Raw genomic sequence first — 20,422 nt, 5'->3', positions numbered from 1 at the left:
TTTCACTTGGATCGGCTGCCGTTCTCGGGTTGGAGGCCAAGAGCCCACGGCAGCCCAGGGATAGTCTGACCCCTGCTGACAGAGGTGGGACGCTGCAGCGCTGACGCTGACTTCCCTGATGGCCACACAAAACAGACAGACAGGAAACATTTTCTTGCCACCCCGTCTTAACAGAAGAAACTCAGGCCCAAAACACATCTCTGGCCAACCTTCCCCATGTTTCAAGGGACACGAAGATGAGAATTTCTAGAGCCCATCCTCTCACCAACATAACCTTTTCTTTTGCCTCCCCCGGGAGGCAGCTGAAGCCAGAATCACGTGATATGAGGGAGAAGGAGGGGGCGTTGTATGCGCTGTATCCCTTTGTTTAAAAAGAGGCAAGATGGTCTACATAGCAAGTTCCAGGTCAGTCAGGGTTAGATAGTGAGACCCTATCTCAATAAAGACAGACAGAAAACAGGTAGTTGCTTGGGATGCCCGAGTGCCACCCTGGCCCTGCCCTCTCCTTGCCTCTTCACACTCATACCGTCTTACGTAAATGCGGCCTTGTGTCCACGGGTGGTCAACGATTGTTTTTGTTTTCAAAGCAGCCTGGACTTTCTGTTCCTCCCACTATAATAGTGTTCCCCGAGTGCTGGGGTTATTTACATTCTCATAACTTACTGACTAAAGTGGACTGAAAGAACTAAGTGACCCCTAATTTGAATCTTGCTTCTTTGAGAGGAGCTATTATCTACGCAGTTTTGGGGCAGACAATATGCAATTTCTTGGGTCTCTCAGTCTTGAGTCCTTTAATCCAGGCCTCCCAAATTGCTTCCAGAATGATCTACGGTCTTTCTAAATGTAGCCATGACTTCCTTGCTTCAAAGCATGACTTCTCCTCTTTGCCTATTCAGGTTCCGTGGGCCAAGAAGCTGCACATGAGGTGACTTTGGCTGGTCCTTCAGCTGCACCCGATTTCAACCGTTTACGTGAGCCAGAACAATTATATTAAAAGATATTATATAACAACAACAACAACAAAAAGAATAATAGCTACCGGGCGGTGGTGGCGCGCCTTTAATCCCAGCACTCGGGAGGCAGAGCCACAGATCGAGGCGATCCTGGTCTACAGAGTGAGTTCCAGGGCACCGACTCGGAAAAAGAGAGGAGAGAGAGAGAGGAGAGAGAGAGAGAGAGAGAGAGAGAGAGAGGAGAGAGCAAGTGACTTTGCTTCATGGTCCAAGGCAGTAGACACTAGAAGCATCATCCTTGAAGTGGAAGGCCACAGTTACTGTTCATAGGAGTCCAAAATATAGGCAATGAACTCCAACAGCCCTGGTAGAAAAGTCTACAATCCCACAGTACTGTTGGTTGGAATCCCAAGGGCTGTTAAGGACATCATTCACAATTGGACATTTCAACCCAGATCATGGCAATTTTCATCTGAATTCAGAACTGAATAGCCATTATGTTCATAACATATTCTAAAATGTTGTTATAAAACTCATTAGGATTATTGAGATAGTCAAATTTGATGGGATAAATTTTTAGCCTCTTGGTTCAACATACTAACACAAAAAGCAGAGTCTGAATGTGATATGCTCTCTTCAGGCTGACTGTGGAGATATTGACATCCATCTGAAGCTTCTTGAAACATAGACATCACCACCCAAACCACAAAAATGAAACATTTAATTTTTGACATATCTTTATTATTTGGGAATTTCACATCACTTCCCAGTCCTCCCAGGTCTGCCTCTTACTCTTGTGACCCCCATAAATTTTTTTATTTTTTTGACACAGAGTTTCTCTGTGTAGCCCTGGCTGTTCTGGAACTCACTCTGTAGACCAGGCTGACCTCAAACTCAGAGATCTGCCTGCCTCTGCCTTCCAAGCGTTGAGATTAAGGGCATATGCCACCATTTTATTTTAAAGCCTTGAAACATGGCCATTTTGGCTCTAAGAGGGTCAGCTGTCAGTTCCTCAGGACCTAGATAGGCAATTCATATGTCCCTATCACCAGGCCCTTTTGGTCAGGCATCTAGATCTGTGCATGAAGATGATACCTAGTTAGCTTCCTTCGTTCTCTGGGAAAGACACAAGTACAGTAGACTGTCGCCCTTACTAGTCTAGCTATAGTAGTACAAAGAAGTGAGATCCTGGCAGACAGGAAATGATTCCTGTTATCACTGGTATCTTCTGGGCAAGGGGTGTGATGGGTCCCCTTGCTCTTATCTATAGCAATGAACCCTGTTGTGATGGTTCATTTTATGTGTCCACTTGATTGGGTTATGGGATATTTTGTCAACCATTATTATGGGTGTTCTCATGAGTATTTATGTTTTAGATGAGATTGGCATTTTACTTGGTAAACTGAATAAATCACTTTGACCTGTCTAATGTGGTTAGGCCTTATCTGACCAGTTCAGTTTGAAGGCCTGAGTAAAACAAAAGGGCTGGGCTAGGGATATAGCTCAGTGGTAGAGCATTTTCCTAACACAAACAAGGCTCTGGCTTTGCATCCTTGAAGCAGGAGACCTTTCCTTCTGGCCTTTAACCTGGCACATGGCTCTGCTGTCAGCCTCACACCGACGCATCAGCTTTTCACAGCTCTTGAGCCTGTTGACCTTTAGACAAGAACCATAGCACTGGCTGTCCCTGGTTCTCAGGCCTCTGAACTGAAGACCAGAACTAAACCACATATTCCTCTTGGTCTCCAAGTTGATGACTCATCCTGCAGGTCTTCAGATTTGCCTCAATAATCATGTGAACCAATCCCTTACAGTACCCCCCAGAATCCATCCCTCCCTACCCCCTTACCCACCCCCTACCTTATTGATTGCTTCTGTGTAGAACCTAATAATTACAACAAATGCCCAGGTCTTCTCCCTAGTTTTCAAGGGTCCTATTCATCCCAACAATATATCTGCCAGATAAGTGCTGAGATGGCTTGGGACCCTTAAAAGAGAAGACAAATATGTAACACAAGACCACACCAAAAGTCATCCATGATTTGTCAGCCTTTATTAATCAAGAGAGAAGCCGAGCCCTAGAGTTTCCTTTAAAAAATAAAACAAAACAAAAACCCTCAACCTTGTTTTTAGCAAACAATGATTCTTAGTGGCTTGTAATTTTATGTTCAATACCATAGATCAAGAATTGTTTGCTTTCCAATCACATATATTCTTGAGATTAAAACACAAGTGTAAAACAAATAAGATTCACCCCAACAATTTAAAAAATAATTCCAATTGAAAGACATTTCAAACACCATGTATAGAACTCAGGACCAAAAGATGACCTTAGAATATTTTTACCTTTGAGGTAGCACAATAATGCTTAGTTGGATTTTGTATTACAATGAATTAAAAACCAAACAGCAACAACAAAAAACGGAGGAATCTAACCTTTGCTCAAGGTGGGCTAAACGGTTTTCTGCAAATCCCCCACGAGGTGAGCGAGAGTTTTCATTCTTTTGTTTGTTGAAGTATAAAGATAGCCCTGCAGTGTTAATAGGAAACCCCTGGGAAGGCTACTTCCCATCAAATAGACATTAGAATCACGGAGGAACGTCAGCAGTCAAGACAGGAGGTAATCGGAGCGAAAAATCAAAACAACCTGTAACTTGGTGAGATTGGCTTACAAATGTGTATCAAAAACAAAAATTCCAATATCAACTGACTGAGAAAGATAAAAGATGACATTCATGGGTCCTTTTCTTTCTCTGTGCAAAATGCTTTCATCTTTTTAAAATGAAGGCTGTGACACGCCAAAAAATGCTGTGTGCCCAGGGCACCAGGGTGACAGCGGCACCTAATGGCTCCACCACCATGAGCAGGGAATGCAATGGGGATAAATGCAACCTCTCCAGCTGGAGAGCTTTTTTTTTTTTGCCACTTTGCTGCTGAACTTGCTCACTACACTGCTCAAAAAAAAAAAAAAAAGCCCAATACCAATACCCATTTCTGAGACTCTATATCAGGGACATCAAATTCTTTATGAAGACTGAACTCAGAGGACAAGAACACAAGAGCCCATCCTGCAGAGACAGAAGAGTGAGTGGGCGAGGCTGGAGACAGGAAGGAAGGAGAATCTTGCAGGTGGACCTCAAGGCTCTGAGGACTACTCTATCAGCCAAAGTCAGGGAAGCCAGAGCTCTAATCCTCAGGACAGGTGCAAACAGAGGGATCTGACAGTCTGCCCCCCCCCCCCCCCCCCCCCCCCCCCCCCCCCCGGCTCAACTGTCAGCTGTAGGGGTTGCTGGCACAACAGGAACACTGCGACCTTGAGTAACACCTGGTCTGTCACCTTTGATTCTCTAAGCTGCAGAGAACTGAACACTGTCAGGTCCTGGCACTATGGTAACTGCTCACACTAGCTCCTTTAATGTCTCCTTCTGCAGACTGGATGAATCTCTCCCATGCCCCTGTCACAGGGGGCACACTGCAGTGAGGCTTCAATCAGTAAGTGAGCAGAACTTACACCTGATGACTTCTACTCTGTAAAAGAACAGCCATCAGTGAGGCAGGAAGGGTGATAAGGGGGCTCTGAAGATTAGACTGGGATGTCTGAGGGCAGGCTGAGAAAGCCCACCCCTAGCAGCCTACAGCAATAACTCTGGCATGAGATTCAAGCCAGCCCTAACCCATGCTGGCATGGAGGCTGGAGTGGGGGTTCAGAGTTCTTCTAAGGTCTAGGGGCTGGACTTTTGGGCTACTCCTGAGCCCAATGCACCTCTTACCTTTGCAAGAATCAGGTATTGTTCAGTCAAAGTACAGGTCTGATTTATTTAATAAAGCAATACCGTAGAAAAGGACCTTAGGAAAATTCAGGATCACCACAAGGGTTTTCCAGTGCTAGCTGCCTGCTTTGGAGTAGTAGTTACAACTGTACAATTCCCAGAGCTGTAACCTAGGCTACTTAGGGCGGTCTGAAGAGTCCTGCTTTACTTCATGGAACACAAGAGAGTGAGTAGTTACCAAAATTGTGGTGACTCGTCTACTCTGGACATTTTTGGCTACAGTGACCATGGCAAAAGCTGAGAGAGACAGTTAGAAAGGCCTTCACAGTAAGTCTATGTTTATAAATGGTAACCTTTCTGTGGTGATTACAGTGCTAGAGGTCAAACCCAGGGCCTTGCACATGCTACATAAGAGCTTTGCCCCTGAGCCATGCCCACCCCCTTCCCCAATGATACCAAGTTCTGAAAACAGATATTTAGGACAAATGTCTGAGTCAGCTGACAAACTCCATGTATATGAACATGTCCAAGGTGAATTTCCTAAATAGAGAAATAATTTCCTTAAAAAAAAAATAGCTTCCTTTTTAGGAGTCTAAACTTGGAGGATTACTAGCCCAGCTAGGCAACAGTGCTGAGGCAGGAAGGGCCCTCTGTGCAGCACACCTCCCGTCACCCACTGCCACTAACCAGGCCAGCAACTGCCGACAAGGCATGGTGAGGCTTGCTCAGGAACTATTCAGGTCAGAAAAAGCGATGACACCTCCAGACCCTGGCTCCTTGTATCAGCACCATGCTCTAACCAGCTGACCTAACCAGCTACCCCTGGCTCTTTAGAAATGGACAGCAATTTGTTTATGCAAACTGCACAGAGGTTAAACAAAACAAAACTTACTAAAACAAACAACAAAACCCCTAACCCAAAAATCTTCCTGGCTCTCTACTACCGGCAAGAGTGCTGAGTCCAAGTCTCCTGCTAATGGGAGTCTAAGGAACCAGCCGGTCCGCTTTGCGCAGACCTCCTGGGCCCTCAGTGGGGCTTGTTCTGACATCACTGTGGGCTTGGACACAGCTATATGGGATGGCACAGACCTCCACTCTAACTGCTCCCACCCTCCACTGGGAAAGCAAAAGCAGCAACTGTGAACACACTGGACTTGCTCAAAAGACAAATGAGGAGACTGAAGGCTGTACCATGCCCTCCCTTGAGGAGGACTGTGGAGGTGTCTACAGTTATTCAACAGGTTTCTGCAGACCTTAGGTAACTTTCAGAGCAACATTAGCAGCAAGAGAGAAAAGGAGGATGTTTACACTTTGGACTTTGTATCAGGCACTTCAATTGCTGGAGAGACATGCCATTCTAAACCAAAGATGTGAAAACTGGGTTGAGTAACTGTTACATAAGTGGTCTACTGATGGGCTTTCAGAAGCAAAGTGGAGGTGTGGGCGGAGCCTCTGTCCATCTTTCAGTGCTGACTTTCAAGATTTCTAAATGCCCTTAACCACAGCAATGGCAACGGCGGGGACAACAGCAGGAACGCTTCTGTTGTGTCTGTTTTCTGTGTGTGTTCTGTGGCTGACTGGAAGGTGTTGGTGTCACACTGAGAAGGCTCTGAGATCCATCACATCTACTGCCCAGGGTCCAGCAGATCTAAGTTGGAGCCAAACATCTTCACCAGCTGCTCTTCGTAGTGTGAGATGTTCCTCTTCATGATGTCCATGCACGGTCCCAGAAGCCTCTCAAATGCTTGAACATCCATAACTGCATTGTTAAAAAAAAAAAGGTGTGGGAGAGAATGATTTGCTTACACGAACAATTAAGCACTCTCCTGCATGTCACCCTTTTTCTAAACAAACTATTTACTCATGTTCCAGGAGATGAAATTTTAGGATACTGGAAAGGGATGCTTCTGTATGAATGCAGCAGGACTGCATCTACGTTGAAGATTAACGGTGGGCATATAGCACCTGCCTGTCTTACTCAGGGTTGTACTGACTGCTCAGAACTGACTGCTAGGGTAAAGCTTAGTGGCACAGCATGTGCTAAGAATGTACAAGGTTCTAAGTTTCAATGCCCAACACCTCCCCCACCAAAGAAAGCTTTGTTGTAAGATCTCAATTACACAAACTATCCAACCTAGATCTGAATGGGTCAGCAGAATAAGTCAAGGCTTGTTAACAGAAAAAAAAGAAAAACAACCCTGAAACCCCTGTATATTAGAAAAAAATTAGTAATGCACAAAGAATTTTCATTTTTAAAGTTTTTATTAGCACATATGAATCATACATAATAATGGTTTTCATTATGGCATCTTCAAACTTCTATAACTTTGATCATACTCACCCCACCCTATCTCTTGTCCCACTCACACTTCTACATACCCCTCCTCTTCCCAGCCAGTTCCCTGCTACTCTTCTAATCTCATGCCTTTTTTGGGGGAGAGGGGGAAGATAAAGTTTAATTAGGATTACGTCATGGATAACTTATCAGTGGCTACCTTATGAAGAAAATCTCCCCCTCCCCCAGCAACTATTAACTGTCTAAGGTTGGGGATGGCTTGTAAGCCCTTCACAAAGAACTCTTCTTACCTAAGCATTTGACATCTCCAACCGCATAGGCAGAAGCAGCTCTGGGTTTGTTGGTGACCAGTGCAAGCTCTCCAAAGTACTGCCCCTTATGGCAGTGGGCAATCTCAACCTCCTGGTTCCCACCATTCTTGTTCGTTTTAGTCTACAAGAGGTAAAGAATATGATCCAGGCTGATTCTAAGATCACAGCTGGGCATGTCCAGTTGCACACACTTAAATTCCTTTCTCAGAAAGTTCAACAAAATTACTAAGGCATTCTCTTTGCAGAAACTCTTATCTGTCCCCTGTAAACTCAAGAGACAAAAGTCTGGGGTCTGGTATAACTGAAGGGCTGTTTTACTTGGGGCTCCACCTAAGCCCTAACACATATTAGATAATGGCTAACCATGAGCTGGTCAAGCCCAACATTTTCTGTGGAGACTACAAATTCTTCTGGGAGATGTGACTGAAGCACAGTTGGAATACAACAAGGTCTTCTGCTAATTCTTCCTAATAATGATTCTTCTATTAGTGATGAGCCAAAGTGCAAGACTCTATGTTGGTCGAGACTGTGAGACTGTCTTGTATTGTTCTTTATAGTGACATTTCTTCTAAAGCACTATTTACACTTACAGTAGTACTGCACCTCCATCCTTAAGAAGTTGACTATACCCTTTAAACATGGTGCTATATTGTATTTACTTACTGCCCTGGGTTTCATATTTCTTACAAATCCATCTGATAAATAAGGCAGTAACAATAAATTATGAGAGTCAGTCTCAGTCTCTAAGGACCACTAATGTTACAGGCAGAAAGAGAATTCCCTCACTCTACCCTCGCCTTTTGCTTTTAAGACAGAGTTTCACTTTGTAGCTCTGGCTAACCTGGAACTAGTTATGTAGACCAGGCTGGGCCTGCCTCTGCCTCTTGAGTGCTGGGAATATAGGAGTGTGCTACCATGACTAGATAGTTCTGTTATTTTTTCAAATTATTTATTTATTTATATGTGATGTATGAGTGTTCTGCATGTATACCTGCATGCCACAAGAGGGCATCAGATTCTATTGTAGATGGTTATGAATCACCATGTGGGAATTGAACTCAGGACCTCTGGAGGGGCAGCCAGTGCTCTTAATCACTGAGCCATCTCCCCAGCCTCCTTTGTTATTTTTGAAACAGATTTTCCCCCCAGTTTTTGAAAATACTTTATTTTTATGTGTGTGTGTGTGTGTGTCTGTCTGTCTGTGTGTATGCCATGTAGGTGCATGTGCCCATGAAGTCCAGAAGAGGGTGCCAGATCTCTTGGAGCTGAGTTACAGGAAGTTATGAGCCATCCCAATGTGGGTTCTGGGAACCAAACTTGGGTCCTCTGGAAAAGCAGTATATGCTCTTTAACTGCTGAGCCACCTCTCTGTTCTCTTAAAGGGTGTGTGTTTTGTGTGTGTTTACTTCCTGATTTTGTGTGTGTGTGTGTGTGTGTGTGTGTGTGTGTGTGTGTGTGTGTGTGAACCTGCTGGCTTGTATGTAAGAATGTTCAGGTTCTCATGTAGTCCAGATGTGAGTGAGTGTCAGATCCCCTGGAACTGGAGTTCCAGGTGACTGTGATCTACCTGATATGAGTGCTGGGAACTGATCCTGGGAACTTTCTCAGCAAGAATAATGAACATTCTTAACTGCTGAACCATTACTCCAGCACCTTAAAAAATGTTTGTTGTTGTTGTTTGAGTAGTCCTGGCTGTCCTGGAACTCACTCTGTAGCCCAGGCTGGCCTCAGACTCACAGAGATCTGCCTGCCTCTGCCTCCCAGTGCTGGGATTAAAGGCATGCAATGCACCACCACTGCCTGGAGGATTTTTTTTTTTTTTTTCCGAGACAGGGTTTCTCTGTGTGGCTTTGCGCCTTTCCTGGAACTCACTTGGTAGCCCAGGCTGGCCTCGAACTCACAGAGATCCGCCTGGCTCTGCCTCCTGAGTGCTGGGATTAAAGGCGTGCGCCACCACCGCCTGGCCAGCCTGGAGGATTTTTTAAAAAATGTTATTTTTGGGACTGGGGATTTAGCTCAGTAGTAGAGCACTTGCCTAGCAAGCTCAAGGCCCTGGGTTCGGTCCTCTGCCCCAGCAGTCAGTGCTCCTAATTGCAGATGCATCCCTCCACCCCTAAAGGGAATTTTTGAGTATATCCTTTATTTATGTGTGTATGTGAAGGTATGTGGATCTGTATAGCCTGGTGTTGTGTCCCTGTGTATGCAGCACCCGCTGTCCTTGTCTACCACTTTTACCCATTCCTTTTCTGAAGCAGGGCTTTTCCCTGCACCTGGGGCTTAGTTATTCCCTAGGTTGGAGGAAAATAAGCCTCTGAGACCCTCCTGTCTCTACCCACCTTGGAGCTGTAGCTACAGGCATTTTAGAGGATGCCTGGCTTGTTATGTGGGTGCTGGCATGCAATCTGGTCCTTAGGATTGTAGAACAAGTACTCTTAACTCTTGAGCCATTTCTCTGGCCCCAATTCTTTCTTTAAAAAATTTTACACTCTTTTATTTTTGTGTTTGTATATGTGTGGGCATGCACATGCCACAGCACTGGTGTGGTAGTCAGAGGACTGTTTGTGACAATCAGTTCTTTCTTTCTACCAGGTGGATTCTGGGAATCAAACTCAGGTTATCAGACTATGGAACAATCACCTTGACCCAATAAGCCATCTGGCTGGGTCTTCTTTGTTGGTGGTGTCACTGTTTTTCAAAATACTGTAGTTTTAATTATGTGTATGTGGGCTTGTGCATAGGAATGTAGGTGTCCACAGAGGCCAGAAAGGGAACAGATTCCCTGGAGCTGTCATGAGTGGGTGCTGAAAACCAAACTCAGATCCTTTGCAAGAGCAGTATCTTTAACTGTAGAGCTCATCTCTCCAGCCCTGTGGAAATTAAAAACTGACACTCTTGTGTTTAGCCTTTTCATCCCTCTACACGTCTGCCTTGACCTGTTAGCTTTGAAGCTGGTCTGCTGTTCCAGGTGAACCAATGTAACCTTTCTTATTTATTTTATTGTAATCTTTATTTATTTCAGACAGGGTTTCTCCACATAGACCTGGCTGGATTGGAATGTACTATGTAAACCAGGCTGGCCTTGAACTTAGAGATCTACCTGACTCTGCCTCCCAAGTGCTATGATGAAAAGTGTGTATCACCACCCCCAGCTTTTCTTTTGTTTTTCTTTTTGATACAGAATGTCATGTAGCCAAGGCTGGTCTCAAATTCTTTATGTAGCTGAGGAAGACCTGAACTTCTGATCACTCTGCTCCCACCTCCTAAGTGCTGGGATTACAGGCATGCTCCACACCTGGCTTCTGTTTCCAACTTCTGAAGCATCCTTTGGCACTGCAGACATATTGCTACCCACTTAGTCCTCTCTCCAGGACAGCACTTAGGCACCATCACACACAACAGCTCCCTTACAATGTAAAGTCTGATTTGGTAGGTCTAAGGCAGAGCCCAAGGCTTTGAATTTCTGATAAGCTCCCTGACTCCCCAGGACCACAATGCTGCTGGTCCCACTCATCAAACTATATTGTGATGACAGACAGTGCAGTGAACACTGGAGAAATGGACAAATAGGTATCAGCAGTTCAAAAACTGCAACTAAAAGAATACAGAAGTTTCAAACTACTGTTTTATGTGAAATAATAGCTCTATTTAAAAAAACCTTACTGTGCTACATTATTGTGTGTGTGCCAGAGGCCATTAAGAATATACAGTAGATGACAACTGATATTCACCAAGCCAACCTATCAGATCACTAATTCTCTTATGGGGCGCCCCCACTTGGCAAAGAATATGGGGGTCACTGACTCTGAATCTGTTTGCTTCTGTCTGTAATTTCTCTCATGTACCACTACATTTCTTCCCTAAGAACTGCTATGGGTGTTTTCCCACTGCCTGTGTGTTTATCTCATGTAGATATTCCATCTATTGGGCACACTTATAGCTGTGGATGGTCAGGAAGATGATTTATGCTTAAGCTATATAATTTTGATGAATAAAAATACTAGGATATTTTTCATACTCAGACTGACATAGGAAAATTCTCAACTACAAAGACAGCCTTTTACACATTTAGCTAAGCCTTCAGAACAAATTCAAAACAGACTAGCTTCCCCTGCAGAGAATACACCAGGACAAATTCCCAAGTGTCTGTTGAACCAAGGTCATGCACAGAGCAACTTTAGTAGACATAATTTTCTCAGCAATTGGCTTTCTGCAAGTACTCCTAGGCTCAAGATTCAGCCAACTAACTGTTTATTGCGTAGGTCCTGAATTTCAATGTCACTTTCCATGATATCTCTCAGGCTTACGTGCCTCCCACCTGCTCACCAAGGAGCTTGGCTAATAGCTAAGTGTTGCTGCTCATTCACTGGCTGGTCAGCTTGACCTCCCTAGCCTGAGAGAAACTGTGTGATTCCTTATGTGATTATCAGAATGGCTCTGTCTCTTATTATTTACTCAAGAAATGCTTTGTGACCCTGAAAATGTAACTTATATTTGTCCAGAGTTTTTGCTGTGGAGACAGAGATGTGTATGTAGGGCAGAGAGGTGAGTGAGTGATGTAGAAGAGAAATGCAAGTTATGAGTGAAGAAATGTAACAGGGTGGAGAGAAGTGTGTGTATGAGAGAGCTGTGTGAAAAGAGATGAAACTATGTATAAAGATGTGTGGAGAATGTATCTGTGTGGAAACAGAGATTTTTAGAGAAAAATTTTTCAAGATGAAGTAAAAGAGAAAGTTACCATCAAAAAGCAAATGTTTCCTTATTTTTCCCTCAGATAGAAAAGTCTAGCCATTGCTGCATTTGTGGATTTTTTTTTTTGCATACCCTGGGTGCTGCCTGGAGGCTGGCCCTCCAGCAGAAGTTTCAAACTACTGTTTTATATAAAATGATAGTTCTATTTAAAGAAACCTTACTGTGTTGCATTATTATTATTGTGTGTGCACACATGTTCTACACTGCATATGTGGGATCAGAGGTTGATTTGTAGAAGCTGGTTCTCTCCTTCTACCATGTGGGTCCTGTGGTCAAACTCAGACTGCTAAGTTATCTCAACAGCTGGACAGCTCTATTTTTTTTTTTAAGATTCATTTATTATATATATAGTGTTCTGTCTACATGTATCACCAGAAGAGGGCACCAGATCTCATTGTAGATGGTTGTGAGCCACTATGTGGTTGCTGGGATTTGAACTCAGGACCTCTGGAAGGGCAGCCAGCAGCCAGTGCTCTTAACCTCTGAGCCATCTCTCCAGCTCCTGACAGGTCTATTTTAAATTAAGAATTAAGGTATGATTTAGACAGTAATAAACATAAGTGGTTTGTTTTTCATCTATTAATTGGAAATAGAAGTTTATTTTGTATACTGCATGGCGTCAAGCTGGGCAGTAATAAAAGCACTGCCTTCAGTTTTTTGTTTGTTTGTTTGTTTTGAGGCAGGATCTTACTTACAGTCTAGACTATTGTTGAATTCATGGTCTTTCTGCCTCCACATCCTCCCTGCCAATAGCTTAAACCTTTACTAAATATATTTTGCAATAGATTTCATACTAGATTTAGTATATATATAACTTACTATTTCAACAAATTCATATTCTCAAAAAAAATAAAAAAAGAAATGGATATTTGGTTATGATGGATTTACTGCTAAGAATTACTCCTCCCAGGTTGGAGATGTAGCTTAGCTGCTAGAATGCTTGGAGCCCTTGGTTTTATCCCTGACAGCAGATAAAACTGTGCATGATGGCACATGCCTATAATCATAAGCTTATGCCTATATATGACTATAATCATAAGGGAGGTGGAGTCAAGGGATCACAAGTTCAAAGTCACCCTCAGTTATATACATAGCTGAATTTGAAGCCAGCCCGGACCACATAAAATTGTCTCAAAAAAAAAAAAGAAAGAAAGAAAAGTATTCTTCCCACCTATAGGTCATTAATTATCAACATCTCTCTATCCACAAATGACCTAATAGGAATGTAATGGAAACTTCCTCCAGCAGTTTTTTTTTTTTCCCTTTTCTTTTTTTTTCTTCTTTCTTTTTCTTTCTTTTTTTTTTTTAGACAGGGTTTCTGTGTGTAGTTTTGGTGCCTCTCCTGGATCTCACTCTGTAGACCAGGCTGGCCTTGAACTCACAGAGATCTGCCTGCCTCTGCCTCCCGGACTAAAGGCATGAACCACTGCCTCCCAGCCCCCTAGCAGTGTTCGATGCTTTCTTTACATCCAACCTCATATATACCTATTATACAGTGTTCCTGTATTTATTAGTGTTTTTACATTTTTCTTATTTATAGGTCAATATCCCTCATCTCACTAATTATATGACAGAGACAAAATCAGGATAAGAAAAAATATACTAAATCTTTATTAGTGGTAGTCACACTCCTGGCATAGCACCACCCAAACTCACCTTGCTTTTAATCAAGATGCTCACTTCCCCGGACTCTATAATATAAAAGCTGTCAGCCTTTTCACCCTGAAAAAGAGGAGCTTAGGTCAGAGTCACATATAACACTGAAGACTGTCAGCCCCATCTGACTTCAGGTCTCTATCTCCAACTCAAGAAGTAGATCAATGGCTAACAAATTCATAACAAATTAGAGGATCCTGATCATTAAGGACATTAACCCAATTATGACTGACACATCTCCTACCTCTTAAGTCTTTATATTTATCTCCAAGAATATGACCAGGTCACCAACTACACAGCATTGTTGTTCTGACTGGCTATATCTGTGTGCAAAAACCCATTCCAGGGACCAGTAAACAAGAATACTGCAAATTGTGTCAAGGTAAGTCCTGGAGTGTGAAAATGTGGTAGTTTGAATGTAACTGGCCCCTATAAGCTCATAAGGAATGACACTATTGGGGGGTGTGGCCTTGTTGAAGGAAGTGTGTCATTGTGGAGGAAAGCTTTGAGGTCTCTTGCTTAAGCTTCGCTCATTGTCACAGACCACTTGCTGTAGCCTGCAAGATGTAGGACTCTCAGCTACTTCACCAGCACCATGTCTGCCTGAGTATCATCATGGCTCCCTGCCATGATGGTAATGGACTGAACCTCTGAACTGTAAGTGAGCCACCCCAGTGAAATGCTTTCCTTTATAAGAGCTACCATGGTCATGGTGTCTCTTCACAGCAGTAAAACACAGACTAAGACAGAAGTCTAGGAATACTCTTGATCAACAAACACAGCCTTCAAGAAGAGACTGCGGAGGAAGCTCAAGCATGGCAAGCCAAGCACAACGACCTGAGTTCAATTCTCAGAGCCTGTATTTGAGGTAGGAGGAGCAAGGTGTGGTGTTGCCCATGTGAAAGCTTGGTGCAGGCCAGGCAGACACAGGTAGATCCAGCAAGTCCCAGGCCAGGGAGAGGCCTTGCTTATGTGGTTTGTTTGTTTTTCTGTCGGGTTTTTGTTTTTGTTTTTGTTTTTTTTAATTTTTCAAGACAGAGTTTCTCCATGTAACAGTCCTACCTCGATCTGTAGATCAGGCTGGCCTCGAACTCACAGAGATCCGTTTGTCTCTGCCTCCCAAGTGCTGGGATTAAAGGCGTGCGCCACTACTGCCTGGCTCTGTCTGTTTTTTGAGACAGGTTTCTCTGTGTAGCCTTGATGTCTAGGAACTAGCTTTGTAGAGACCAGGCTGGCCTTGGACTCAGAGATGTGCCTGCCTCTGCCTTCTGAGTGTTAGGATTAAAGGCATGTGTCACCACATCCAGGAAGACCTTGGTGGGTTTTGTTGTTTTATTTTTTTTTCTTTAAAGTAGATTGCATATGATGAATGATACTCGAGGTTGTCCGTCCCCCACAAATACACAAAGGACAGCATGGGTCTCTCTCTGCCTTGACACAGTAGGTGCTTTGACACCATCTTTCTGAACTTTAGGTTTTCCCTTTGCTTGGTTTACTATTAAACTACCTGGCTGAACCACCCATCCAAGTAATTCAACAAATAATGTACTGTGTTCTCACTGTGTGCAGGCATTGTCCTAGGGACATGAGGGACATGTCAGTGGATCAAACAAACTAACCAAGAAATATGATGATCAGTAGATGATACAGCTGTGTTGGAGGATGGCAAGTGCTACAGGAAAGGACAGACGTGAACCATGGGCTTTCAAACACTGGTAGAGGGACTAGCTACTGTGTTCAAACCATGGACAATTGAATAGTAATCATGTGCTATCTATCAGTTGGTTGTTTTGTTTTGAGACCAGTCTGGCTACAGAGATCTGGCTGGCCCAGAACTCATTATGTATGCCAGGTTAGTCTGTCTCAACCTTTCATCAGCCCTCTTTCCTCTGCCTCCCCAGTGCACTACCACACATTCATCTTGGTATGGATTGGACAGACTTCCTAATTCTGACTGACCACTTCACACCCCAAACGGCGGGATAACTTGCCTGTGTTAACCTAGTCCCAGACTGGGCTTGATGGCTCATGCCTATAATCACAGCACTCAGACAGCTGAGGTAGAAGGATTGCTGTGAGTTTGAGGCCAGCTTAGGCTACAGAGCAATACCCTGTCAAAACCTAAAAGAAGAGTGTTGTATTATAGTTTGGATGGAAATGTCTCCCAAAGGCTCACATGTTTGAACACTTGGCCCCCAACTGGTAACACTTTCTTGGGAAGTTACTAGGAGTGGGACTAGGAGAGTTACAGTCCAGCCCTGCTTTCCGTCTGTTCCTTGATTACTGTCTTTACTGTGAGGGACCAGCTACCACAGCCCAACTAGCTCCTTCGCTGTGATGAACTGACACTCCCTGAAACTGTGAGCCAGAATAAACCTCCATTCCCTCTCTTCAGGAAGTTGCTTCCGTCAGAAATTTGGTCACAGAGATGAGCAAGAGAACTAACAATCTGAGCAAAGGAGGCACATGATTATAAGGAAGGAAAGAGAATACCGGTCTGCACACATGCTAGTGGAATTTCAGATACAATTCAACTCCAGGTCAACAGTGTGAGATGAAAGAGATAAGCTCCTAGGGATGAGCCACCATACCCAGCCTCACTGGTTATCATTTTTTTTTCTTGTTTTTTTTTTCAAGACAAGGTTTCTCTGTGTAGCCCTGGTTGTCCTGGAACTCACTCTGTAGACCAGGCTGGCCTCAAACTCAGACATCCACCTGCCTCTGCCTCTGAGATTAAAGGCTTGCATCACTGCCTGGCTCTCGCTAGTATTCTTATGCAGATGGCATGCATGTCATACACTGTAGTGCTGATGTGCAATAATGTGGAGAATGATTTAAATGCTATGCCTCAAGCAGAACAAATGTGTTTTTAATATATATAGTCCCTTGCCTTAATAAGTATGTAATATAAATGTAAGCAAACTTTTACTTTATAAACAACAAAGTAAACATGAACATTTCATGGAGTTTGTATTTTGTACATTCAAGGCAACGACTGAGTTTCAAACAACCTGTAAAAGAAGTTGCACTTACTCTTTAGGCCCAGCGATATTTCCTCTAGGAAATGACATGGTTTAATTACTTCCTTTTCTATACTCTCACTTTTCTCACATGCATTATCACAGAGTTTATCACTCCAGTCTTGTTTATCCTAATCTTAATTATATAAGGGAACCTAGAAAGCAAAGCCATTCAGAGATGTAACCTCGAATGAACATCATACTTCTGTTGGTGTTTTCTCTCTTCTAGTGAGGCTTTCTCCTTCTCTTTCATCCTAAGTTTGACTAGCTCCCAAGCTCTGCTGGGGCCAGTTCTAGGCCTTGGATCCACTCTGATCCAAAACTCCTCCTCAGCCCAGCTGTGTTAGGGCAGACAGCGCCCAGCTCAGCTCAGCCCCTCGGTGCTCTTGTCAGACCCACCGGCAGGGAAGTGTGTGTCTGGAAAAGTTCCTCAGACTGTTTACATGTAATTAAAACACAAATACAGCAGACAGAGGGAATTATCACGTAATATTTTTAAAAGACATTTTAGTTAGACTGTAGTGGCATACATCTTTAAGCCCAGCATTCAGGAAGCAGAAGCAGGTGGATCTCTGAATTCAAAGCCAGCCTGGTCTACAAAACAAGTTCCAGGACAGCCAGAGCTGTTATACAGGGAAACCCTGTCTTGAAAAACCAAGAAATTGCTATGTAGCTGAGAGTGACCCTCAACTCCTGGCCCACTGGCCTCCACTTCCTAAGTGCTGGGACTCCAGGCATGTACCAGTGTGCCCACTTTTCAGTCTTTCTTTAATTATAATGGTCCAGTTCACTGTATGATGATCTTACATTATCCAAAAATAACTGATGAAAAAGATACAAAGGATAAATCAAGACATCGCATAGATCGGATTATCACGAATGCTGAAGATTCTAGTGTCACATCATCAAAAGGCTGCTTTTATGTCAGCAGAGACAACAGAGAGCATAGGCCCCCAGTTTTCTCTGGATTCCTTTTTTTAAAGATTTATTATTTATTATGTATACAGTGTTCTGCCTGCATGTATCCCTGCGGGCCAGAAGAAGGCATCCTATCTCATTAGGGATGGTTGTGAGCTACCATGTGGTTGCTGGGAATTGAACTCAGGACCTCTGGAAGAGCAGCCAGTACTCTTAACTGCTGAGCCATCTCTCCAGCACATGAATTCTTTTTTTAAAAGATTTATTATTTATTATGTATACAGTGTTCTGCCTGCATGTTTGCCTGCAGGCCAGAAGAGGGCGCCAGATCTCATTACAGATGGTTGTGAGCCACTATGTGGGTGCTGGGAATTGAACTCAGGACCTCTGGAAGAGCAGTCAGTGCTCTATAACCTCTGAGCCACCTCTCCAGCCCTTTCTCTGGATTCCAACAAAAGGAATGGAAGTCTGAGCCTGGTGGTACATGCCTGCAATTACAGTGACTCAGGGAGCTTCTGAGTTTAGGACAACTTGATAATACCCTGTCTCGAAACACAAATAGAAAAAGGGCTGAGGATGCAGTTGCAGAAGACTTGCTTAGCAGTTGCAGAAGACTTGCTGAGCGGTGAGTTCAATTCCCAGTACTTCAATGGAAAAAGGGCAAGAGATCTCCATGTATCAGGGAGATAGACATCAAGGAACTTCAGAGGTCTTTGTAGGCAACACAGCTTCCAATAGTGGACGACATGTTTGTTTGCTTTTTTTTTTTTTTTTTTTTTTGGAGATAGGGTTTCTCTACATAGTTCTGATTAACCTGGAACTTTCTATGTAGACCAGATTGCCCTCAAACTCACAGAGCCCTCCTGTCTCTCTTTCCTGAGTACCGGGATTGAAGCTATGTGCCACCACTGCCCAGCTAAGTCTTTGTTTTCTATTGGAGTCAGAGTAATACAATGTGACCCAGGCTGGTCTTGAACTTATGAACCTACTCTTTTGGCCTCTGAAGTACTGTCATTGCAGGTGTGCATTACCATACTCTGCCCACAAGTGATACACTGTTCCTTTAGATGATGACTCCCAGGAAAGGAGCTGTGTGAGACCCCCAACTCACCTGAGTGATTATTCGTTCTCCATCCTTATAGATCTTTTCTCCGATCACATCCACAATCTTCATTCGTTCTGACATCTATATAACACAGTTATATAGTATAAGGAAAAAAACCTTGATTGAATGTCATTGTTACAGAACTAGGTTAGAACGGTATTATTTGAAAACCTAAGAGCAGTTTTAAAGCTTTTCCTAAGTCATATAAACAGACTCTTGCTCAAACTTTACCTCTAGTGATTTAAAGAGTGGCACAGACTCAATAAATGATTCAAACATCTTCCTCTTTTTTGCATTGTTTTTCACTATGATTCTTCTAAAAGTCACCCGATCCTACAAGAAAAAAAAAATAGGGAAATTCTAGTACATGTCTGTGTAAGAAAGTATCTATGGTTTAAATAGCTGAACCACTGCAGACACTAGAGACCTATGGAAGTCAGTGTATCCACAGGGTTTAATAATGCTGGGAAAAAAAAATCTCTAACCTGTGCTAGGCAGAAGCCTCCAAAACTGTGGCTTGTTGTGTTCAGTGAGTGCCATCTATGGGCCATGAATAGAACACAAACAAAACTCCCATTAAATACCTGGTACTCATAGTCATTATTCAATTCCAAAGACACCCTTCAGAAAAGGCAGAAGTAAAAGCAAATAATCAGGTTGTTCTTGCCCTCCAGGGATTTGCAACTGTAATGAGGAGACAACACAAAATATACAGAGCCCATGTCGTAATCAATACTTAGGAGGCTGAGGCAGGAAGCCACTCTGGGCTACATGGTGAGTTCTGGGTCAGCCCGGATGATAGTGAGACCCTATTTCAAACAAAAACAAAAACAAAGTATAAAATATATAAGAATTTTTGCAATTGATATACGCTAGGGGAAATATATATAGGGATTTTAAGTGTTTAGTTCAAGATAGCAATTGACCTGAAATGTACTAGGTCAAAGTACAGAAAGCAAATGCTACAATCATTTCCAGGATGGATTCCAGGCCATGGCAGTGTAAGCCTATGATCTTAGCCACTCAGAAAGGTAAAACAGAAGAGTCTAAAGTACTAGGCCCATCGCAGCAACTTAGTTCTGTCTCACAATAAAATAAAATGGTTTTGGAGTGTGGCTCAGTGATAGAGCACTTGTCTAGAATGCAGGACACCCTCTGTTCAATCTCCAGTGCTATCAAAAAAAAATTTTAAGTCTTTTTTTTTTTTTTCCTTTTTCGAGACAAGGTTTCTCTGTGTAGAGAATGGATGTCCTGGCACTCACTATGTAGACCAGGCTGGCCTTGAACTCAGAGATCCACCTGCCTCTGCCTCTGCCTCTGCCTCCTGAGTGCTGGTATTAAAGGTGTGCACTACCACTGCTTAGCTAAATTTTAAGTCTTAAAAACAGAATTTCTAAGTGGGAAAGAATAATCACAGTAGGTGATGAAAGATAGTTTTGCAGGAAAAATACATATTTGCTAGGGACCTAAGGGAGGGGTAAGAGTTAAATGAATGAAAAGACAGGAGGATAGATAGGTAGGCACTCAAGATGGCAATCGGTATGTAAAAGAGCCGTGGAGGTGGGTGGTGGCGGCATACGCCTTTAGATCTCTGTGAGCTCGGTTTCATTTACCTAATCAGCAGAGTCACTTACACTCCCAGCA

General features: G+C 43.3%; 1 protein-coding gene across 4 annotated transcripts in view; it reads right to left on the bottom strand.

The window, feature by feature from the left end:
- Nucleotides 1–6,033: 6,033 nt before the first annotated feature.
- The window catches only part of Prkar2a (protein kinase cAMP-dependent type II regulatory subunit alpha), a 69,779-nt gene continuing 55,390 nt past the window's right edge, over nucleotides 6,034–20,422 (bottom strand). For all 4 annotated transcript variants that reach the window (XM_059268702.1, XM_059268701.1, XM_059268703.1 and 1 more), the window contains exons 7-11: nucleotides 19,010–19,111; nucleotides 18,785–18,859; nucleotides 13,736–13,801; nucleotides 7,310–7,451; nucleotides 6,034–6,482 (exon numbers count right to left, since the gene is read on the bottom strand). In XM_059268702.1, the coding sequence (XP_059124685.1) occupies nucleotides 6,349–6,482; nucleotides 7,310–7,451; nucleotides 13,736–13,801; nucleotides 18,785–18,859; nucleotides 19,010–19,111 (519 nt within the window). In that variant the 3' untranslated portion in view covers nucleotides 6,034–6,348. The remainder of the gene's footprint in view (nucleotides 6,483–7,309; nucleotides 7,452–13,735; nucleotides 13,802–18,784; nucleotides 18,860–19,009; nucleotides 19,112–20,422) is intronic.

This window comes from Peromyscus eremicus, chromosome 7 (genome assembly GCF_949786415.1).
Source record: "Peromyscus eremicus chromosome 7, PerEre_H2_v1, whole genome shotgun sequence".
Lineage (NCBI taxonomy): Eukaryota > Metazoa > Chordata > Mammalia > Rodentia > Cricetidae > Peromyscus > Peromyscus eremicus.
The sequence above is the reverse complement of the archived record's forward strand: the minus strand, read 5'-3'. Positions and strand labels throughout refer to the sequence as shown.